The sequence below is a fragment of the Symsagittifera roscoffensis genome, chromosome 5 (genome assembly GCF_963678635.1).
Source record: "Symsagittifera roscoffensis chromosome 5, txSymRosc1.1, whole genome shotgun sequence".
NCBI classification, from domain to species: Eukaryota; Metazoa; Xenacoelomorpha; order Acoela; family Convolutidae; genus Symsagittifera; species Symsagittifera roscoffensis.
Window position 1 is genome coordinate 331,772 of NC_087066.1, and position 18,163 is coordinate 349,934.

At 40.8% G+C, this 18,163-nt stretch overlaps 1 protein-coding gene across 1 annotated transcript in view; it reads right to left on the reverse strand.

Moving 5' to 3' along the window:
• Positions 1-2,913: 2,913 nt before the first annotated feature.
• LOC134846474 (CCR4-NOT transcription complex subunit 1-like) overlaps positions 2,914-18,163 on the reverse strand; it is an 85,892-nt gene continuing 70,642 nt past the window's right edge. Inside the window, exons 18-30 of the mRNA XM_063863845.1 lie at positions 15,766-16,301; positions 14,054-14,255; positions 13,603-13,971; positions 12,886-13,140; positions 12,436-12,801; positions 11,828-12,373; positions 11,571-11,717; positions 8,692-8,928; positions 8,353-8,526; positions 7,962-8,134; positions 6,903-7,060; positions 6,555-6,822; positions 2,914-4,349 (exon numbers count right to left, since the gene is read on the reverse strand). Of these exons, the coding sequence (XP_063719915.1) occupies positions 3,959-4,349; positions 6,555-6,822; positions 6,903-7,060; positions 7,962-8,134; positions 8,353-8,526; positions 8,692-8,928; positions 11,571-11,717; positions 11,828-12,373; positions 12,436-12,801; positions 12,886-13,140; positions 13,603-13,971; positions 14,054-14,255; positions 15,766-16,301 (3,822 nt within the window). The 3' untranslated portion in view covers positions 2,914-3,958. The remainder of the gene's footprint in view (positions 4,350-6,554; positions 6,823-6,902; positions 7,061-7,961; positions 8,135-8,352; positions 8,527-8,691; positions 8,929-11,570; positions 11,718-11,827; positions 12,374-12,435; positions 12,802-12,885; positions 13,141-13,602; positions 13,972-14,053; positions 14,256-15,765; positions 16,302-18,163) is intronic.

The window sequence follows — 18,163 nt, forward strand, 5'->3', positions numbered from 1 at the left end:
TGATAATCTTAGTTGTGAACTGGTAATTTCAGACGAGGTGTCGACATTCCAAGAACATAACCAAAAGGTAGTTGGAAGAAGCCAATAAACGCAAGCAAAACCGACAGTAACAATGACCTAAAAACACTCAACTATTGAATTTGACAAAACAAATAGATGGCCATAAAATTCTAGAACGGTTTATGACAATGTTTTGAGTTTTGATATAACTAACATACTTTGAGAAGACTGGTTCAATATTTAACAAATTTATTTTTCTGGGATTCTGCAAAATGAAATTCTTATCAAAAGTAGAAGATGCTTATGTTTATCGTTCGTGCTCTTGACACTTTAGCTGTTTGACAATGTAACTTGCCTTACTTCAATACAGAGAAGTAGCTTTTCGCATACGCAAACAAAATAATGACCAACAGCGCTACTGGGATAAACTGATTGAGTTCAGCGTTGATTCTACTGAATTTTTTAAGTGACGCAAGCCATGTATAACGCCTTAGCAGTTCGGGCTGAAGTAAAAAAAAACCAATTAACATGCCTCAGTACTTAATATCTGGTTATTGATCAAAGTGAACACTATCACTTGCGAGCTAGGTTAGAAAAAAGATAATTCTCTTCATCAAATAAGATTCGCTTGTATTAACAAAGAAATTAAATTTAGAAAAAATCGTGAGTGAAATCGCGAACAATTAAAGACTGAAGAAATGCTATGACTTTTCCAGAAAAAAAATGAAAACAAAAAAAGACTTTAAAGCATATAAAAGAATCTGAGTTATTTTCAGCGACTCTCGAAAAAAAAACTCTGATGATTTAAGGTGAGAAATCTTCCTCTCACGTTTTTTTAAGATTCGAAATGTATGGTAGGCATTCAGTGGGTCCATTTAACCCTGGCTTGCCCTCGCTTAATACTAAATTGTTTTTGACGTTCATGACTTTATAAATCTTTGTTGTTCTGCTTCTTCTTTTTATTATTTTTTATCATTGTTATAAGAAGTATGTTTTATACAAATTTAAAGACAATTTAAATATTTGTCAAAAAACAGATGTTGCAAATGGAGCCCTTAGAGCATATTGTCGCTCAGTTTGTGTTGACATAGACACATTTGATGATTGTGTTTCTCGTGAATGTATTTGTGGCTGAGATATAGAAGTAGCGCTGGGTAACTGAGAAACGAGAGGCGGCTTCTCCTGCTGGAAGCCCTGTAGCAACTGACTGCCCAGTTTTGCCCGTCTGTGACCATATGGCCTCTCTGGGTAGGGTGCCCCGTGGCCCTCTGGCTTCCAGAAGTAGGAGTCCATGGTGATCGAGTGCTGTCTCTTCTCTTGCATGTCTCGCTCTCTCTGCCGGTAATCGATCGAGTCTTTCTCCTCCACCTGACTGGTCAAATAGTCATGGTACTTTTTAGCCTCCAATGGGTTCGGGTGTCGCACATCTAGCTTGTGTCGTGAAATGTCCGACAGATTCCTAGGATCCGCAACAACTTCTCCGCTGGCGCTTCTCTTCGGGTAGCCGGATGCGTCCAGCTGTCTTATTTTCTCGGCTAAGTCCAGAGCTGACTCTCGTTTCTGTTGCAGCTGTATCTGCTGCTTCTGTCTCTCGTGAGCTACCATATTAGCTTTTAAATCTTGCAAGTAGTTTCTCTTGTTCGCCTCAAGTCGACTGTCTCTGTTCTTCTCCCAGTCCAGATTGTAGAAATCAGTCTTGAATTTGCCGGCTACTTTGGCATTCACTTCCCCTGTTCCCTGGTACAGAGGCGCTCCTGCTCCAGGCCTTCCCCATGGACTGAACACTTCACTGGTCTGACGCTGTCGCGGAGTTCGTTTAGTGTCCTGTAGAAACAGGTGTTCTTCTTTCCTGTCTCTCATTTCGTCCTTAACTTCTGCCCCGATCGGCAGCAACCCCAGTCGGGGATCTTCGGTGCCATACTGGCGGTGCTGCTCTGTGCCCTCCGGAATACGCCACTTGTCCCCTGGTCTCGTGTAGGACTGCAAGTCATAGTGTCTCACCACTGATCTGTCCGTGTACACTGGTTCTGTCTTCCGGTATCCCTGGTGCAGGTCCACACCAGTGTACGTGTCCAGTCCTCGCATCGTGGGAGGAGCTCCGGCCCCAGTCTGTCCGAAGTAGTCCACCCTCTTGTGCATTGCATTCATCACCTCCTCACGCTCCTTTTCCAACTGTTTTTGACGCTGCTTCTCCTTTACCGCCTCGTCCAGTTCTTTGATGTACTCGTTTGTGTGTGAAATGTCTGCTATGTACCTGAATGCCTTCTCGTTAATGATGCTTCCGTCCTTGTGTGGCTGGAATCTGGTCTCTGGGTCCGACTTGAGGTTCGTGATCTTGTTTCCTTCCTCGTCCCTCAGAGGAGCGCCCCCACCCGAGGTTCCAAAGGTGGGGTAAAAGGGTCTGTTGGCCTCTGTCTCCAGAGAGCGTCTGTCCTGTGTGTCGCGCCAGTTTCTCTCTGTGCGCGAGTAGTTCGGGTGCAGATTCAGTCTCTCGGGGGGACTGCCGGGGGGTCTGTGCTGTCCCTTCTCGTACATGGGGTAGCTCTTGAACCTGTCCTGCACTGTCTGCTGGTACAGCTCCTGCTCCTCCTGAGAGAGAGTGTTAGAAGTGTTCTGCAGCTGAGCAGTCGACTGACTATCCCTCTCCACTCTCTTCAGCGAATCCTCAAGAGAGAAGTTGTCGATGTTCTTCCGCAGAGTCTTCGAATACTCTGCCGAACTGCGCTCGCCCATGTTTAAATAAAAATTAACGCTAATATATGCAAAAGCTTCAAAAAATACTGTGCGTAAATAACTTTGAAACAGCTTTTCGTTTGAATTTTGGTTAAATGTTTGTTGGTCGTTAAGAACAGTTTTGCAGTAGACTACTCGTTATATTCAAAATCCAGCTCAAATAGCTTGACAAAAAAGCAGTAAAAAGAACGTGTTCTCTTGCATCAATCGCACTTAAAGAAATAAATGAACAACATATAACTAAAGCGTAGACTCAGTTATTATAACAAATCAACAGTATTTCTTCAAAAATAAGGAGTTTGATCAAATTAAATTAGCAACATCGTCTGCATTTCCAACTGCCATTTTCCATATAATTGCCCACAAAAATAAGCACAAGTAGGTTGTTTGAAAACACTTAAATTATGAGAGCAAAGAAATTGGCAGGGACAAGATTATTCATAAATCAGGGTGGCCACGGTATCCAAAAATCGCTGGCACTGATAAAAATGAACCCCTGGCACAAATATTTTTCGCTTTTTCCCTCTTTTTGACACAACTTGAAGCACAAATAAAACCAGTTAACATGTCGAAAATTATTTTGTGAGAACGTTTCAGAAATAAAATTCTCAGAAGAATGTTTTACAAATCATATCAGCATAACTTAGATTCAAATTTATATCGTTCGAAGCTTTTGATAATTTTGTGAACAAATGCGACAAAGAATTTTTGGCACTGATAATAAATTGCTGGCACTGATGTGGCACTGACCGCACCGATACCATGGCCCCCCTGTAAAAACTTTATGTAGTTCATGAACATGTGCGAAATATTGAACTTACAAATTGACGTAAGTTCGTTAAGAGGTCAAATTAAGTTTGTTCTCACTGAAATGAAGCGTCATTGCGCGTGAGATATTGACAACATCACATAGTTGAATGTTAGATTAAAACTTCTACTCACACACAAAGGCAAAATTGTCCAGACAAGGATTGTCTAGAGATAGCGCAAAATATATTGAGAAACTAGAGTGTAGATAGGAATTAACAATTTTCCTCTCGAAACGAATTTAAAAGGAATTACTCCAACACTCATCAACAGTAAAAACACGGAGACTTAAAACACTACACTGCAACATGGCCGCATCCTTTTCAATCGAACGAAGTTTCATGAGTTTCAGCTTCATTTTTGAAAAGTTCAATTTCAGTTCAGTCTATATTTTATGTTCAGCCAATTTCGTGATTTCCTAGCCACTGTTTGAGTGGCCTTCACTGTTGTTCACTGTAACAGCCTGTATGATGTTGGCTGATGAGGGCGACACCACTTGGTCATTGCGCACCTGTTGTGTGGAGGAGGCGGCGGCGGGGGGACAGGCCAGAGTCACATTAGTAGACTGCACTGCTCCCCCAGCTGCATTTGTCCCCGATCCTCCACCAGTGCTGCCGGCCGGACCCACACCACTGGCACTCGCTGTGCTACTACTGACGTTCACAGCAGACGCAGCAGCTGCAGAGTGCGGGAGACTAAGGGTACCGCCGGAGGGAATCCCAGATCCCCCCTGAGACGGGACGACTGCTGGTCCCCCACCACCCCCCTCCTTCCTCTGCATGCAACTCTTGGCCACCGAGTCAAACAGTCTGAAAGCAAACGAAAAATACGCAATTAAACGATAGCCAACAGACAGTCGGAAAAGAGTCATTGAATGCAAGTAAAAAAAAATACTGACTTGTTTTCCAAAAAACATTAACTTTTGAAATTCAAAGAAAACATTGACTGTCCTTAAAGCTCTTTGAATTTCTAGAATAATTAATTATTCACACTTTTTTAAAAAATAACCCAACTTGATAACACTGGATTTATGGATAAACTTTTTACTCCGCTGGGAAATCTGAAAATCTATTTCCACTTTCGAAAAGAAACTAGAAGTCGATCAGGTTTTTCGTGACCTTTTTACTTTTGCTGTACGATAGCCGAGTTTGCCTTCATTTTAACAGAGGAAATGAGCTGAACTTGAGATTAAATCAAAAGTCAAATCCGAAAAAGCTGATTTCAGCATGAACAAGCTTCGCGGCTTTTTCCTGAAAAAAAATCATCACGACCTATATTAAGAGTTTGAACTACGTTCATCGACTTTCGTTGAAAACTTTTAAAACCAATTAACAAAAAAAAGCAAGAGCTCCGCTACGTCTCGCATTCGATCCTGCGACCTAGAGATTATGAGTTGCAAGCACTAGCCACTCAGACACTGGAAGATTAACAAATCGCATACACTAGCCACAAAAAACAGATGCTATCAAATATCCAACGCTACAGATCGTGACTATAGCAAAATTGCCACCAAACGAGCGTTTTAATTTGCGAGTTGGGTGGAAAGAACAATTTTCGTACTGTTACACTATTCCCGCAAGTTCTATAGTGTAAATTTGACGAGTATCTGATAAGCAGACATGGTTAAACACAGAGGCGAAGTTGTACTTCGCATACACAAGCAAAAATATGACCAGTAACTCTACTGGGGAAAACTGAATGAGTAAGACTTTGAGATTACAAAATTTCTTGAGAGACGCATGCTAATTATGAGTCAACATAATTGCTAAGTGACGCAAGCAAATTATGACGCATTAGCAGTACCAGTAAATTTGAAAAAAAAAAAAATTTACCGAGTAACATGCCTCAATTTATAGATCAGACGCATTTTAACTAGAATACGAAAAAGTTCAATGAAACATCCGACCCTGACCAGGTTCGAACCCTCTTGTTTTGCTGCTGGTCTCCTTATCTACCTCTACGCTACAGATCCATCATGCCTTGAAGCTGAAGTGCTATAAGTAATATAATAGTCTGTGTTATTATCTTTAGCATTGGCTGTACTTACGAAATGATCACATTTTGTCGCAACAATATTCGCGACTTAGGTAAATAGGCTTGCTTGTAAAAATATATTTATTGGTTGACGAAAGTGCTACTTCGAGAATATGATTCAGTTGGACAAGTTAATTACAGGAAAAAATATATAATCCAGAGTGATAACGTTGGAAAAGAGTGATGAACTCAAAAACAACTGATTTTTTTTTGAAAAAATCCCTAGCTTCGAATATCGGAGAAAAAAATAGACGTCCCTAAACCTCTTCGAATTTCTTAGAACAATTAACAATTTTTCATAAAAATAAATCAATTTGAGCAAACTGGATCAATAGGTAACTATCTTATATCACTGGGAAATCTGGCAATCAAATTCCACTTTCGAAACTGGAAGTCGATCACATCGTTTTTCGTGACCTTGACACTTATGCTTTTCGATAGCGGAATTTGCCTTCCTTATAACAAAAAAATGAACTGAACTTACAAAGAAATCAGAAGTCAAACCGCGGAAAAGTAAATTTGAGCCTGAAAAACAAAGAAAAATGCATCGCGACATATATAAGAGTAAGAACTGCTTTTATTGACTCCTAAAAAACAGTAAATGTAGTTCCACAAAAAACAGGTCCTGGCCGGATTCAAACCAGAACTCGGATTCATCGTCTCAAGTAACAGTTACCTCTACCGCAGATGTGTTGTATGGTTGATTGAAATTATCATGAAGCAAGTTGGGAAAAAGTTGTTAACGGGACAAATGTCCAGTACCCGGTTGCAACACCCTTAATCGCAATGGTAAATAAATGTTTTAATACTGCCTTCTGTAGTTATAAGAGCATTTGGAGACTTTGTGAAAAAAAAAACAATCATCACGACCTATAAGTGAAAATAAAATCACTTCGTTAGTTTACAATTAATCATTTAAGACTCTTCAACTTCCTGAGCACTTGATTTATTCATCTTATTTCAATCCAGTGCTAACTCACTTTTCAATTTCGGGGGCGCAGCGAACGAACTCGTGCTGCCAGAACTTGAAGTTGGGGTTGTTGATGAGTTCTATGAATGTGATGAGGAGACCCCAGGGGTGTGGTCTGTTCACGATCACTCTCTCCAGCAGAACACGCGTGATCTGCTCCTGAATGTGTTCCGAGTGGGCCTCTGCGAAAAGGTAGAGCAGCACACAGCTGAAGTAGTGGGTGTGGTTGTTCGGGTAGCGCAGATGGTTGGCAATCGCATTGAGAAACAGGTAGCGACCTTAAAACACACACACAACTGAGTTACTCTCATACTCTCAGTCACTCATACCCAAGAAAGAAAGAGAGATGAGAGAGTACCTTCGGTGTCCAGAGATACTGCCAGGTGTTGGTACACATCCATGTGTGGGGAGTACTGGATGGCGTTGATCTGTGGCATCTTGCCCGCAGACTGGATCACAGTGATGGCAGACACGCCCACGTACAACACCACTGCATTCATCAGCTGCACATTGTACCTGCACAACACAGCACATTGCAACATCACACATCAATACACAACACAAATGAATTCAAACTCTAAATTATTTTTAACTCTTTACCCGACCAAATCATTCATTTTATCTCTAGCTAGTTACAAGTTCGCTTATGCTACTTTCGTAACTTTCAGCAGATGAATTTGAATTGAACTCAAAAAGAGCAGATATACTAAAGCATTAAAAATGCTTTAATATGTATAAATGCATATCTGAAGTTATTAAAGCATTCAACGCTTTTTTCTGAGCAACTTAGAGTCTCACGTTCTCGCCTCTACTCAACGTGCCCTTAAAATATTGCTAACACAAGCCGCCAATGATTCAGCTATAGATAATAAATTGCCGATGCTAAGCAGCAAAAATGCCACGAAATATGAAAAAAAAACTACTGCTACCTCCGGTGTTGAACCTCCGACCAGTAGATTAGGAGTCAAATACTAGCCACGAATAAAGTAGAGGAACTTCCAATGCTACCGATTCTGATTATAGCAAAAGTGTCACTAAATGAAAGCTTTTATTTGGGAGGTTAGATTGGAAAAAAGTAGAGTCATACTAATACAAGTAATTTTTTTGATTTCGCTGGGAAATCTGAAAATTATATTACACTTTCGAAACCAGAAGACCATCACGTCTTGCGTGATCTTTACACTTTTAATATTCAACAAAGGAGTTTGCCTTCCGTTTAACAAAATAATCAATTGATATTTTAAAAAAAATCTAAATCGAACAGCAAAAAAATAGAGCGTGAACACATTTTAAAACATTTCCTGAAAAAATCATCACGACTCAAATAAAGAGTCTTCACTACGTTCATCGACTCTCGATCAATTTACGAAATTAGAGCAATTTATCAATGACATCAGTTTTCTGTCTCTTGACATACCGCATGCCTGGTTCAGAGGACACCTGCAGGTCATTCCTCAGTTTGCTCAGGAACTCTACGGGAGAACGACTCTTCAGGTAGAGGTCAAGGTCTTTCCGCAGTGCACTGGGGATGCCGGCGGCAAAGTTGTGCAGGATGCGCGGCGCATATTTGATGTCCGACAGTTGATCCACCTGCAAAACACGACAACACAAGGCAGTCAGTTAATCAACCATCAATACAAAATATAGATACTTTATACTAGGTCTATGTTTGCATCGGTAGATTACACAAAGGTCAACCTTTTAAGGCTCAAATTTGTTTCAACTGTGCTAACAGATAACTAAAAATGATACATCAAGTGTCGAGTGTTCAGTTTGTACTTTTACAGAGTAGTGAAGTGTTGACTAGCCTTGAGGTCTGGCGTGAATGGGTCGGGGAGCCGCATGTGTCTGGGGAATGCGGACAGGATGAGGTTGCGCATCTGGATGCAGTTGGGTGGGATGACGTCAGCAAAGACGTAGTGATGGTCACAGAGGAACTCTGGGAAGTCATGCAGCAGCACCAGCAGCACCCGAAGTGTCCCCTGTTGTGCAACAAGGCCAAACATAGGAACACTCATTGGAGACTTTCACTCGTTTGACTCCTATTGGAGTAAAAAAACAACACACACTATCGGCCTTTCTTGTCCGACTAAAGCATGTCCTGAGATCTTCAGTTTAACAGAAGAAAGAAATCTGGTTACGAATACCTTGTAGAGCAGCTGCACTGGCTTAGTTAGCTCAGCATTGCGCAGAAAGGGAGCGAGGAAGCGGAACTGGTCTATGAGCAGCTGAGCATACATGGCCCACGCCTTCTGCTGGGGAGTGAGGTGCAACATCCTGGCGATGAAGATTCTGTTGCTGATCAGTTCCAGCCAAGCATAGGCAAAGCCAGGCGCCTTACTGGGTCGCAACACATGCAGGGCATAGCTGAACGCAGTCAGCACCTACAAAACAAACCAATAACTCTAAAAACACCTGTTAAAACTTCAAGGCTAAACACATGCTCTTGATAATATATCAAACCATATAAAGAATATTCCGAGTTCACCATTTTTTTCAGAAAAGTTTGAAATCCAAAATATCAGTAGTCTACGCAGCCCATTTTTCCCTTTTCAGTTTTGGATCACGAAACAACATTTCTACGCATTCTACGCAAAGAAGGTCCACGCATTTGAAAAACAAGCTTGAGCTGCTTAATGTACACTACATGATCTTTAGAAGTCGATCACGTTTTTCGTGACCTTTACATTTTTCTGTTCGGTAGAGGAGTTTACCTCCATTTTAACAAGGGAAATGAAGGGAGCTTGAAAAAAAAACGAAAGTCCAATTGCTACAAATTTTAAAGACTTTCCAAAAAAAAAAACTCCCAGACCCATTTAAGAATACTCAATACGTTCATTATCATTGACACTTTTTTGATGAGAGTAACTCATTTGGATCAAAATGTCACTTGGTAAAGTTAAAAAATAGCCAACAGATAGTTAGAAAAGATTCAATTTGGAACCTAATCCAAACTACATTTTATTATTTATCATTTAGACATTTAATCACTGTAAAGTATTTAATATTAACCAATCACAATCCATCTAACTAACTACCCATTTATTTGTAAGTGCTGAAAATACTTGTAATTTCAGCACCAGAGAGATTTGAATCTAACTTAGAAAATAGTTGACTCTCCCGAGTACTTCAGCAGCCGCAACAATACCAGTATACTCTAGATCTATTGAGCCTAGCAGAGACTAGTTAAACACCCTGAGACTAGTAGTAATAAGAGTAAGATTAGGATCGGTATTAGACTAAGAAGTTGCACGAATCTATCCGGCCGAAAATAAGATAGCGTGACGAGCAGACGGTGTACCCTATCCGAAATTACTCTATGAGATAAGGACTACATACTTAACTCAAATTGAACGCAAATAAACAGGAAATGAATTTTAAAGAAAAAAATAGGCCTTAAATCTCTTTGAAATTCTATAACTTTTAATGCCAGAAACTTTTTTTTTTGATTAAATTAAGCCATTTTGAGAAGACTGGAATAAAAGGTAATTTTTTATTTTGCTGGGAAATCTTATTTCGAAAGTGGATATAGTTTTTAAAAGTCCATAACGTTTTTCGGGACCTCAACACTGTTGCTCTTCAATAGCCGAAGCTTCAATTCGCGTACACAAGCAAAAATACATTCTATTCAATAGCGGAGTTTACAATAACGTTTTTCTGGACATCAACACTTTTGCTGTTCAATAGCTGAGTTTACCTTCATTTTATTGAAAAAAAAACAGAGAAGAAGCTTCAATCAATTCGAGTACACAAGCAAAAATACGGCAAAAGCGACTCAAAACAGGCAAAGAAAAAATGGAGAGTAAACAGAACTCTTGAAATACTACAAAAACTTTTATGCACCGTATTCGAAACACAGTTATAGAAATTGCGAAATTTACTTCCTCCAAGCTGCGCCATGTGCTCTTGCAGATAGTCCAACAATAGTGGCACAGCTGAAACGGGAGATAACTGTTGAAACTTTAGAAAAATTCTTACTGATAAGGAACGAAACGCATAATTTTCAAAATCTTGAAGCCGTCTTTACCGAAAACCATGAGATTTATCTACTCAAATCAGGAATTTGCAATTTATTAGAAGAAATTCCTACTGCTTTTTTTATAACATTCGCTGGGAAAACTCAAAAATCAAAATTAGACGTCGATCACGTTTTTCCTGTGCTTTACACTTTTGCTATTCGACAGAGGAATTCTCGTTCCTTGTAACAATGGAGACACACAGAACTCAAAAAAAAATCAGAAGTCAAACCGCGAAAAGTCGAAATTAAGCATACTAAACTTAAAGACTATCCTGAAAAAAAAACAAAAAAAATCATCAAGACGTAATAGAGCACCACTACGTTCGTTACTCATTTTTTTTCCTTCCCACCCACTTCACAAGAGCGTAATGTTTATGGTGTAACAAGTGGTTTTACAAGATTCAGCATGTTGTTCAAATATGCCTGCGATGGCCTAATTAGTATTTATGTCAATTTTCATAATAATCGGATAATGTTAGCAAACAATTTACTTGTAAAAATTTGCAGGAAGGATTAAGAGCCTATAACTCTTAAATAATTGCGAGATAAATTGAGTTGGAAAAATTCTGAAATCGAGTTTTATTATTGTACTCTTGTTTGAAACAAATAGCTTTTTTCGGTTCATTTCATGAAATAACAGAGGCGAAGCTGGGATTTGCAAACACATGCGAGAACACGACCAAAAAGCAGCTCTATCAAATGAAATAAGACAAAGTAGAAATACGCCTCGAAATAGTAGAAACTCGGCCACGTCTAGGATTCAAGACTGGGACCTACTGCAATCAAGAGATGTGCTAGCTAGCTAGTGTAAAGCTAGCTAGTGTAATAAATTGGAATATAATAAACTAAAGGAATCCACATTAACTTAGAATGTATAAATTGGAAAGCATGAGTACAAATTATAAGTAAGTGATGCATATCCAAAAAAATGGCATATAAATTGGGTTGGAAAATTCACGACCCATATAAGAGTCTGAACTACGTTCATCAACACTGAATCATGATTACCTGGAAGCTAATTCCGTCGAGAACTTCATCCGGCGCACAAAGCTCCATGAAGAGCATGATAAAAATTCGGTGGTAGGGCAGCTGCTGGAAGCTAGTGTTCTTCAACTCATGATCCTGCAGCAGAACGCCAGTCAACAGACCCAGCACCTGAACACAAGACAACACTAGAAAAAAACACGACATGTGCTGAATCTTTCCAGTGGGTTGGTGTGGGTGTGTTTGTGTGTGTGTGTGGGTTGATTGTAATATGAACTTGCCTTGTTGAGCAGGTTTATTTTGGTGAGTGTGTTTGCGGCGTCGCCAGAGTGTCTGACGAGGAGGGCGATGAGGCGGACGAATGCGTCCAGCGTGTGGTAGCATCTGGCCCTGGTGAGAGAGTGGTTGGGACTGTTGGTGGAGTCATTCAGAGCCCGGTAGCACACATCCACACACACTTCGGTGCAGATGCGGAAGAAGCGAGTGATGAGGTCGTCTGTCTTCAGGATGCCCTGCGTGTGCATCTGAGTCACAAATGTGGAGAATGCTTTCGTGCTGTCCTTGCCACTGTTCTGCGAGTGGTACATGGTCACCCATTCCCTCAGCAACTGATCAGTCTTCTCCTTCAGCCCAGGTGGGTCGTCGAACTCCCTGGCCTGAGAGATGCCAGAGTGCATCATCCCGATGGGTCCTCCGGGCTGTCTGTCGATCACACTGTTGTCCACACTTGCCCCAATCATCTCGATCAACCGACTCAGCTCTTCGGGGGGACTGCGGGATCCCTTTCCGATCCGGATCAACATCTCTATCGTGCCGTAAAGGTCAGCCTAGAACACACATAAGTCCAACCATTGAAAAAATACTAAAGGGCGTCTTTTCCCTCTCTTACATATTTGGCCTCGAGGAGTGCGTTCGTGGTGGCCTCATCGAACAGATATTTGTACACTAGTTTCATGGCAAATGAGACCACGGTGTAGTTGAAGCCGTTCTCCATGGCGGCCGTGAGGTACATGTCGAACTGCTGCATGTTGACCAGTCTGGTCTTGATCAAACAGTCGATGCCGTCCACACAGTACTTGTTTGGCTCCCTGCTCTCAATCAGAGCCTTTGTCACATTCTTGTTAGTCCACATGGCCCCGTACGCCCTGGGGTCCTGTAGTGCCTTCAACACGAGCAGATGACAGTCTCGGAACCGCATCACCATCTCCTGGGGGTCGGGCGGGTTCAACAGTCCTTGCAGCAGACTGTCCACAGTCTAAACACAAAACACTCAACACTTATAAAACATGAACATGTTGATGGTGTGTACATAGTGATCTGCATGAAGATGGTGTCTAGCCTTCGAAAGAAGAGAGATGGCGGCCAATATTTCACGCGAGTTTCTGGCCACTGCCACGTTTTCCAGTAGAGTCTGCATGGCGCCAAACAGTCTGGATGCAGAGTGTTGCTGGCACGCCTTCAAATGCTGCTCCAGTTCGCTCACCATTTTGCTATACATGTAGCCCAAATCATCGCTTGAGGCTGCTCCCCCTCCTGCTCCTGCGCCTCCAACTGCACTCAAGGCAGCTGTCGCGTGGTGACTAATTGCACCCAGCTAAGCAGAAACTTAAGAGTAAATACTATCTGCCTTGAAAATTATTTGCTCAGTACTATTTCTAACACAGACGCGAAGCTGTACTTAGCAAATACTAGCGTCAAAACACAAAGAAGTAGCCTTTAAGATGTTAAAAAAGAGAGAAAGGGCATGAAAATAAAAATATTAATGAGTCTTGAAAAAAAGGGGGAATCGAACCAAAAAAGGGGGGCTGGAGCAACCAATTCGACTGCCCTACACAGCAGTGCTGCTGAATATTAAGGGACCCATACACTAGTGACTGATAAATCGGAGAAGGCAGGCTACTAAACTGAAAATACTGGCTGCAAAAAGGAAACCGAAATGTGCACTATTTTTAGCGAGTTGTTTTCAAAAAACTGGACTAACAGTATAACACAGTGGTTGCAAGGTCGCTTGCGTAACACTCGCATGTGACTGATGTGCCTGTCTAATATTTTCTACCTGGGATGCCCGTGGGTCTTCAGTGGGTGCTGTTCCAGTGTGGACTGGTGGTCTGTTGGCGAATCCGGGAATCTCTCTTCCAAACTCCTCGTACACGACCAGCTGCTTGGGCGTGACTGTGCCCACCTTCATCCTCAGCTGCTCTGGCATGCGCTCTGCCTGGTAGGTGAGCACTTTGGGGTCACAGTAGCGTCTGTTCTCGTTCCTCGCGTGTCTGCGCAGATCGAACTCAGTGGACAGCTTCTTCTCTATCTCCACCAGTGCCTTCTCAATCGCACTCTTCTGCGTGAAAGCTACACACAACTCCAGATTGTCATTCGCTATCCCATGTGCAATGCTCTGCACCAACTCCGCTGCAATGCTCGCATTCTACCAAGAGGAAACAAAGACATAATTAAAAATTACATATCAACTGGCTCAACTGTTTGGATGAATGTGTGGCGTAGCCTACCCTGAGCTGTTGGAGGAATGCGTTCTTGAGGCTGTTCGTGCATGCGATCAGCAGGGGCTCTTTGCACGTGATCAGGGTCATGGTGGCTGTGAGGTGTCGGGTGATATTGAATGCACTCGTCTTCATCCGCATCTCCTCCGGGTCCAGAGCGAAGTCCTTCTTAATCATCTGCTCACACGTGATCACCGCAATCCGCACACTCCTACATCAACACAACCATACACTCAATTACAACCCCAATCTGACATATCACTCTGCTCGCTTTGAATCTGATTTGATAGGAACATGGCTGACAACAGGGCTTATGATAAATTTGTTCCACTTGAAATATTTGGGTGTCTATATACCGATCAAAGTATAATCCATTCGATGAGCAGAGTATGTAAGCCAGCGGAAAAAACGTCAAGGGAATTTGTACAAAAAGACTAGACATATGATACAACACAAACATAGCATTCCGAAATTGACAGCCCGAAATTGAGAAGGAAGCTACTAAGTTTTAAACAACCTGAAAATTTTAATAGAGCTTGCTTTCCTAAAGCTATCAAAATTTTCATAGCTTGGTGTCACTTTGTCTTGAATAAAGCTCTTATTTAAAAAAAAATGCAGCCCAAAGAAGATCATTGAAACTGAAGTTTGCATTAAAACACAACAGAAAAAAGGAAACTAAAAATTCGCAAAAATTCCGAGCAACGGGAACTGGGCAGAAAAAAATGAACAGACGAACGATAGTCCGGAAAGTATAAAGTTTCAAGCTGGCTAAAATCAAGTCCCGGCCGGATTCGAAACAAAAGCCCTGGTGCTGGATGGTTGCTTGAAACTAAGGTTCGCATCACTTGCGAAACAAAAATTAACACAGAGGTGAAGCTGCAGTTTTGCAGACACATGCGAGAAAGCGTCAAAATTAAGGAGCTTTAAAACCCACAAAACTCAAATTTTGCATTTAATAATTTGGAATGTAATAAAATAAAGGCAACCACATTAACGTTGAAAACTTTCTGAAATGGGATTTGAACTATTGTACTGTTGTAAGAAACAAACAGCTTTTTTTCGGTTCAATTGATGAATTAAAAAAGCATTAACTGAGTTAGCTTATTACTAATCAGAAGTCAAAGCACTTCTGAGAAATAAACTGCTAACACGGTCTACCGATTCAAAAGTGCCACCAAAAGTTGCACTATTATTTGCGACTTCGGGTAAAAAAAATTAAGTTGCATCGTGCTATCACACTATGCTACGCTCGTGTAATGACCACGATTGTTTTTGTCAACACACGGTTGGAAAAGATTAATGAACGCAAAGATTCAGAAAAAAAACTGTTGTTAGTTGAAAAACTTCAACTTCGAAAATTACATTGAAAATTAAATGCCCTTAAAGCTCTTTGACATTCAAGAACAACTTATGATTGGTGATAAAAAATAACCAAATTTGAGGAAACTGGATCAAAAGGTAAACTTTAAATTCCACCGTCAAGTCTGGACAATAAAATCCAATTCCGTACGTTTCCATTATACCTGTTTTTCATGACTTCTAAGGGCTTTCGAAATTAGAAGTAGATTACGTTTTTTGTGACCTTTAAACTTTAGCTGTCCGATAGTGGAGTTTGCCTTCTTTTGAAAAAATGAAATGAACTGAACTTACAAATCAAACCGCGAAAAATCAAATTCCTGAAAAAAAAACTGAGGGAGAGGGTGAGGTGGGTGTTAGTGCACCTGTCGATGAGTGGGGTGAGTAGCTCCTGCACCGTCTTCTCTATGTTGGGCTTGATGAGGTGTCTGAGGGTGGGGTGTTGGTGGAAGAGGGAGTTGGAGTAGTTGTCCCGGATCTTCCCAGTCAGCCCAGACTGGACACTCTGGTGGTTGATCTCCTGGTACGCGTACTGTGGCTGCTTCATCACCAACACCTGTTGCTGCTGCTGATGTTGTTGTTGTTGTGCACCCAGTTGTGCTGCAGACCCGGAGGCACTCTGGACTGCGGCGGCTGCTGCTAGTGCGGCACTGTGTTGCTGTTGATGATGTCTATGTTGCTGCTGTTGTTGCTGCTGCTGCAGAGCAGTGAAGTGTGCGATGGCTCTGGAGTTCAGCTGCAATTCACTGCTGCCACCCAACTGCACCACCTCTGATGAGCCAGAAACCCCCGCCGACTCGGCCGACAGAGCACCACATGGCATTCGGGGTGCCAGCTGCGGAACAATCTTGACCATCGTCTCTGTCTTGTTCAGATGACATGGCCGGTTTTTCTGCACTTCCTGTTTTTGAAGCACACAATCCAGTAATTTGCAGCCTTAGAAATTGATACAATTGGATAACTAAAAGTTTAAAACTCATTTCGTTGCGATCCAATAAGAATCATCGAACAAAAAAAAATTAAAAGAAACCTTTTAAAGCTCCGCAAAAATTCTTATTATTTCATATTCATCATATTCATTATCAGTTTTTAGAAATAGCCGAGTTTTAAAGAAAAAAAACATCTGCCCTTTAAAATCTTTAAATTTCACAAACGGTGTACAGATCTGAAGTGCAAATGATCTGATCATTTTCAGCCCAACCTTGGATATCGCTATTGTACCAAATAAACAGAATCAGTCGTTTCTTATTATTAGAATAATTCTTATCGAAGCGGGATGAAAAACGTAACTTTCAAATTTTCAAAAATTGGACTCTTCCCAAAACATTGTTGTTTCTCAACTAAAATTTCAGTTTAGCCGCTTATGAAGGTGAGATATCAATCACCCGTTCTTACAATAGACTTCAATATGAAACTTGGCAGTGTAGTAGACAGTGGACATTTCCCAAAAAGATCTCAAGTGATCTAACCCATGACCGCGAATCCACTTTTGCCGCAAAGATTCCCATAATCTGTTTTTTTTTTCGATTGAACCATTAATTTGAGAACTGGCATGGTAAGTTTAGAGAATTGTCAAAACTTTCCAGAAAACGATCAGTTCAAAATGTAACTTTTCTCCAGGCCATAACTTTTATGTCAAAAACTCAGTGGGTAGCCGCTTATGTTGGAGAACATTTCGCAACCCGTTTCTTCGATTGAACCCATCATCCTCGATAATCAAAAAGAATCAAATAGCGGTCAAAAAATTGTAAGCGAACTTTTCCGAGAGCAATAAGATTTTGTTTAAAACAATTGAGTTGAACCGCTTTTGAAAGATAAATTCCCTCAACCCCTTCAAACGATTGAACTCAAAATCTGATTTGGGAGGATAGTTTTCGAGAAAAGTCATTTTCAAAATACGGTCAAATAATTTTTAAAATGACTTTTCCGAAGGCCTTTATTTTGTGTAAAATTTTTTGGACGTAGACGCTCAAGCAGGAGAGCTTTCCACAACCCGTTCTTTCGAATGAATATGATTTCTCAGATTTGGGAGAATAGTTTTCGAAAAAATCGAAATCAAGACTTTTTCGAATGAGGGCCATAACTTTTGTGGAGAAAAACTTGATAAAATTGCTAATGCAGAGGAGCTTCCCACAGCTGGACTTGTATTTAATCCAAAATCTCAGTTTTGGAGATAAGTTTTTAAGACAAGTCAAAAAAGTTACAAAAACTGACAAAATAACAAAAAATGTTTTGTGTTTTGCTACAGCAGCCTACTGATTCAAAAAGGCCACCAAAAGAATCATTTTTATTTGCAACTGGTTTGGAGAAAAGAAAATTCGTACTAAAACACTACGCTAGCAGGTGTAAAAAATCCCAGAAAACAAAAAAAAAATGAAATTAAGGGGGGCCATAACTTTATGCTCAAAGAAAATTTAGGCGTAGCCGCTAATGCATAGAATCCTCCTTCAACTTCAACCTGTTCTTTCGATTGGATTCAAAATCTGAAATTGACAGTGTGATTTTCGATAAAAGACCAAAGTAAAAAAAAATTGATATTTCCGAGGGCCATAACTTTTTGTGCAAATCGTCGAATATAAAAATCAAGAAACCGAATCCAAAACATTTTCATTATACCTGTTCTTAGCAAACTGGAGTTCAACTAAACTATCAAAAACGCCACGGACCTCTTTCGTCCAAGCAGATGAATCTGCGCCAAACGGACAAAATTGATATGCTAAGAGTGGATGTTTGCTGTGCAAGTACCACAGAAAATTCCAACCA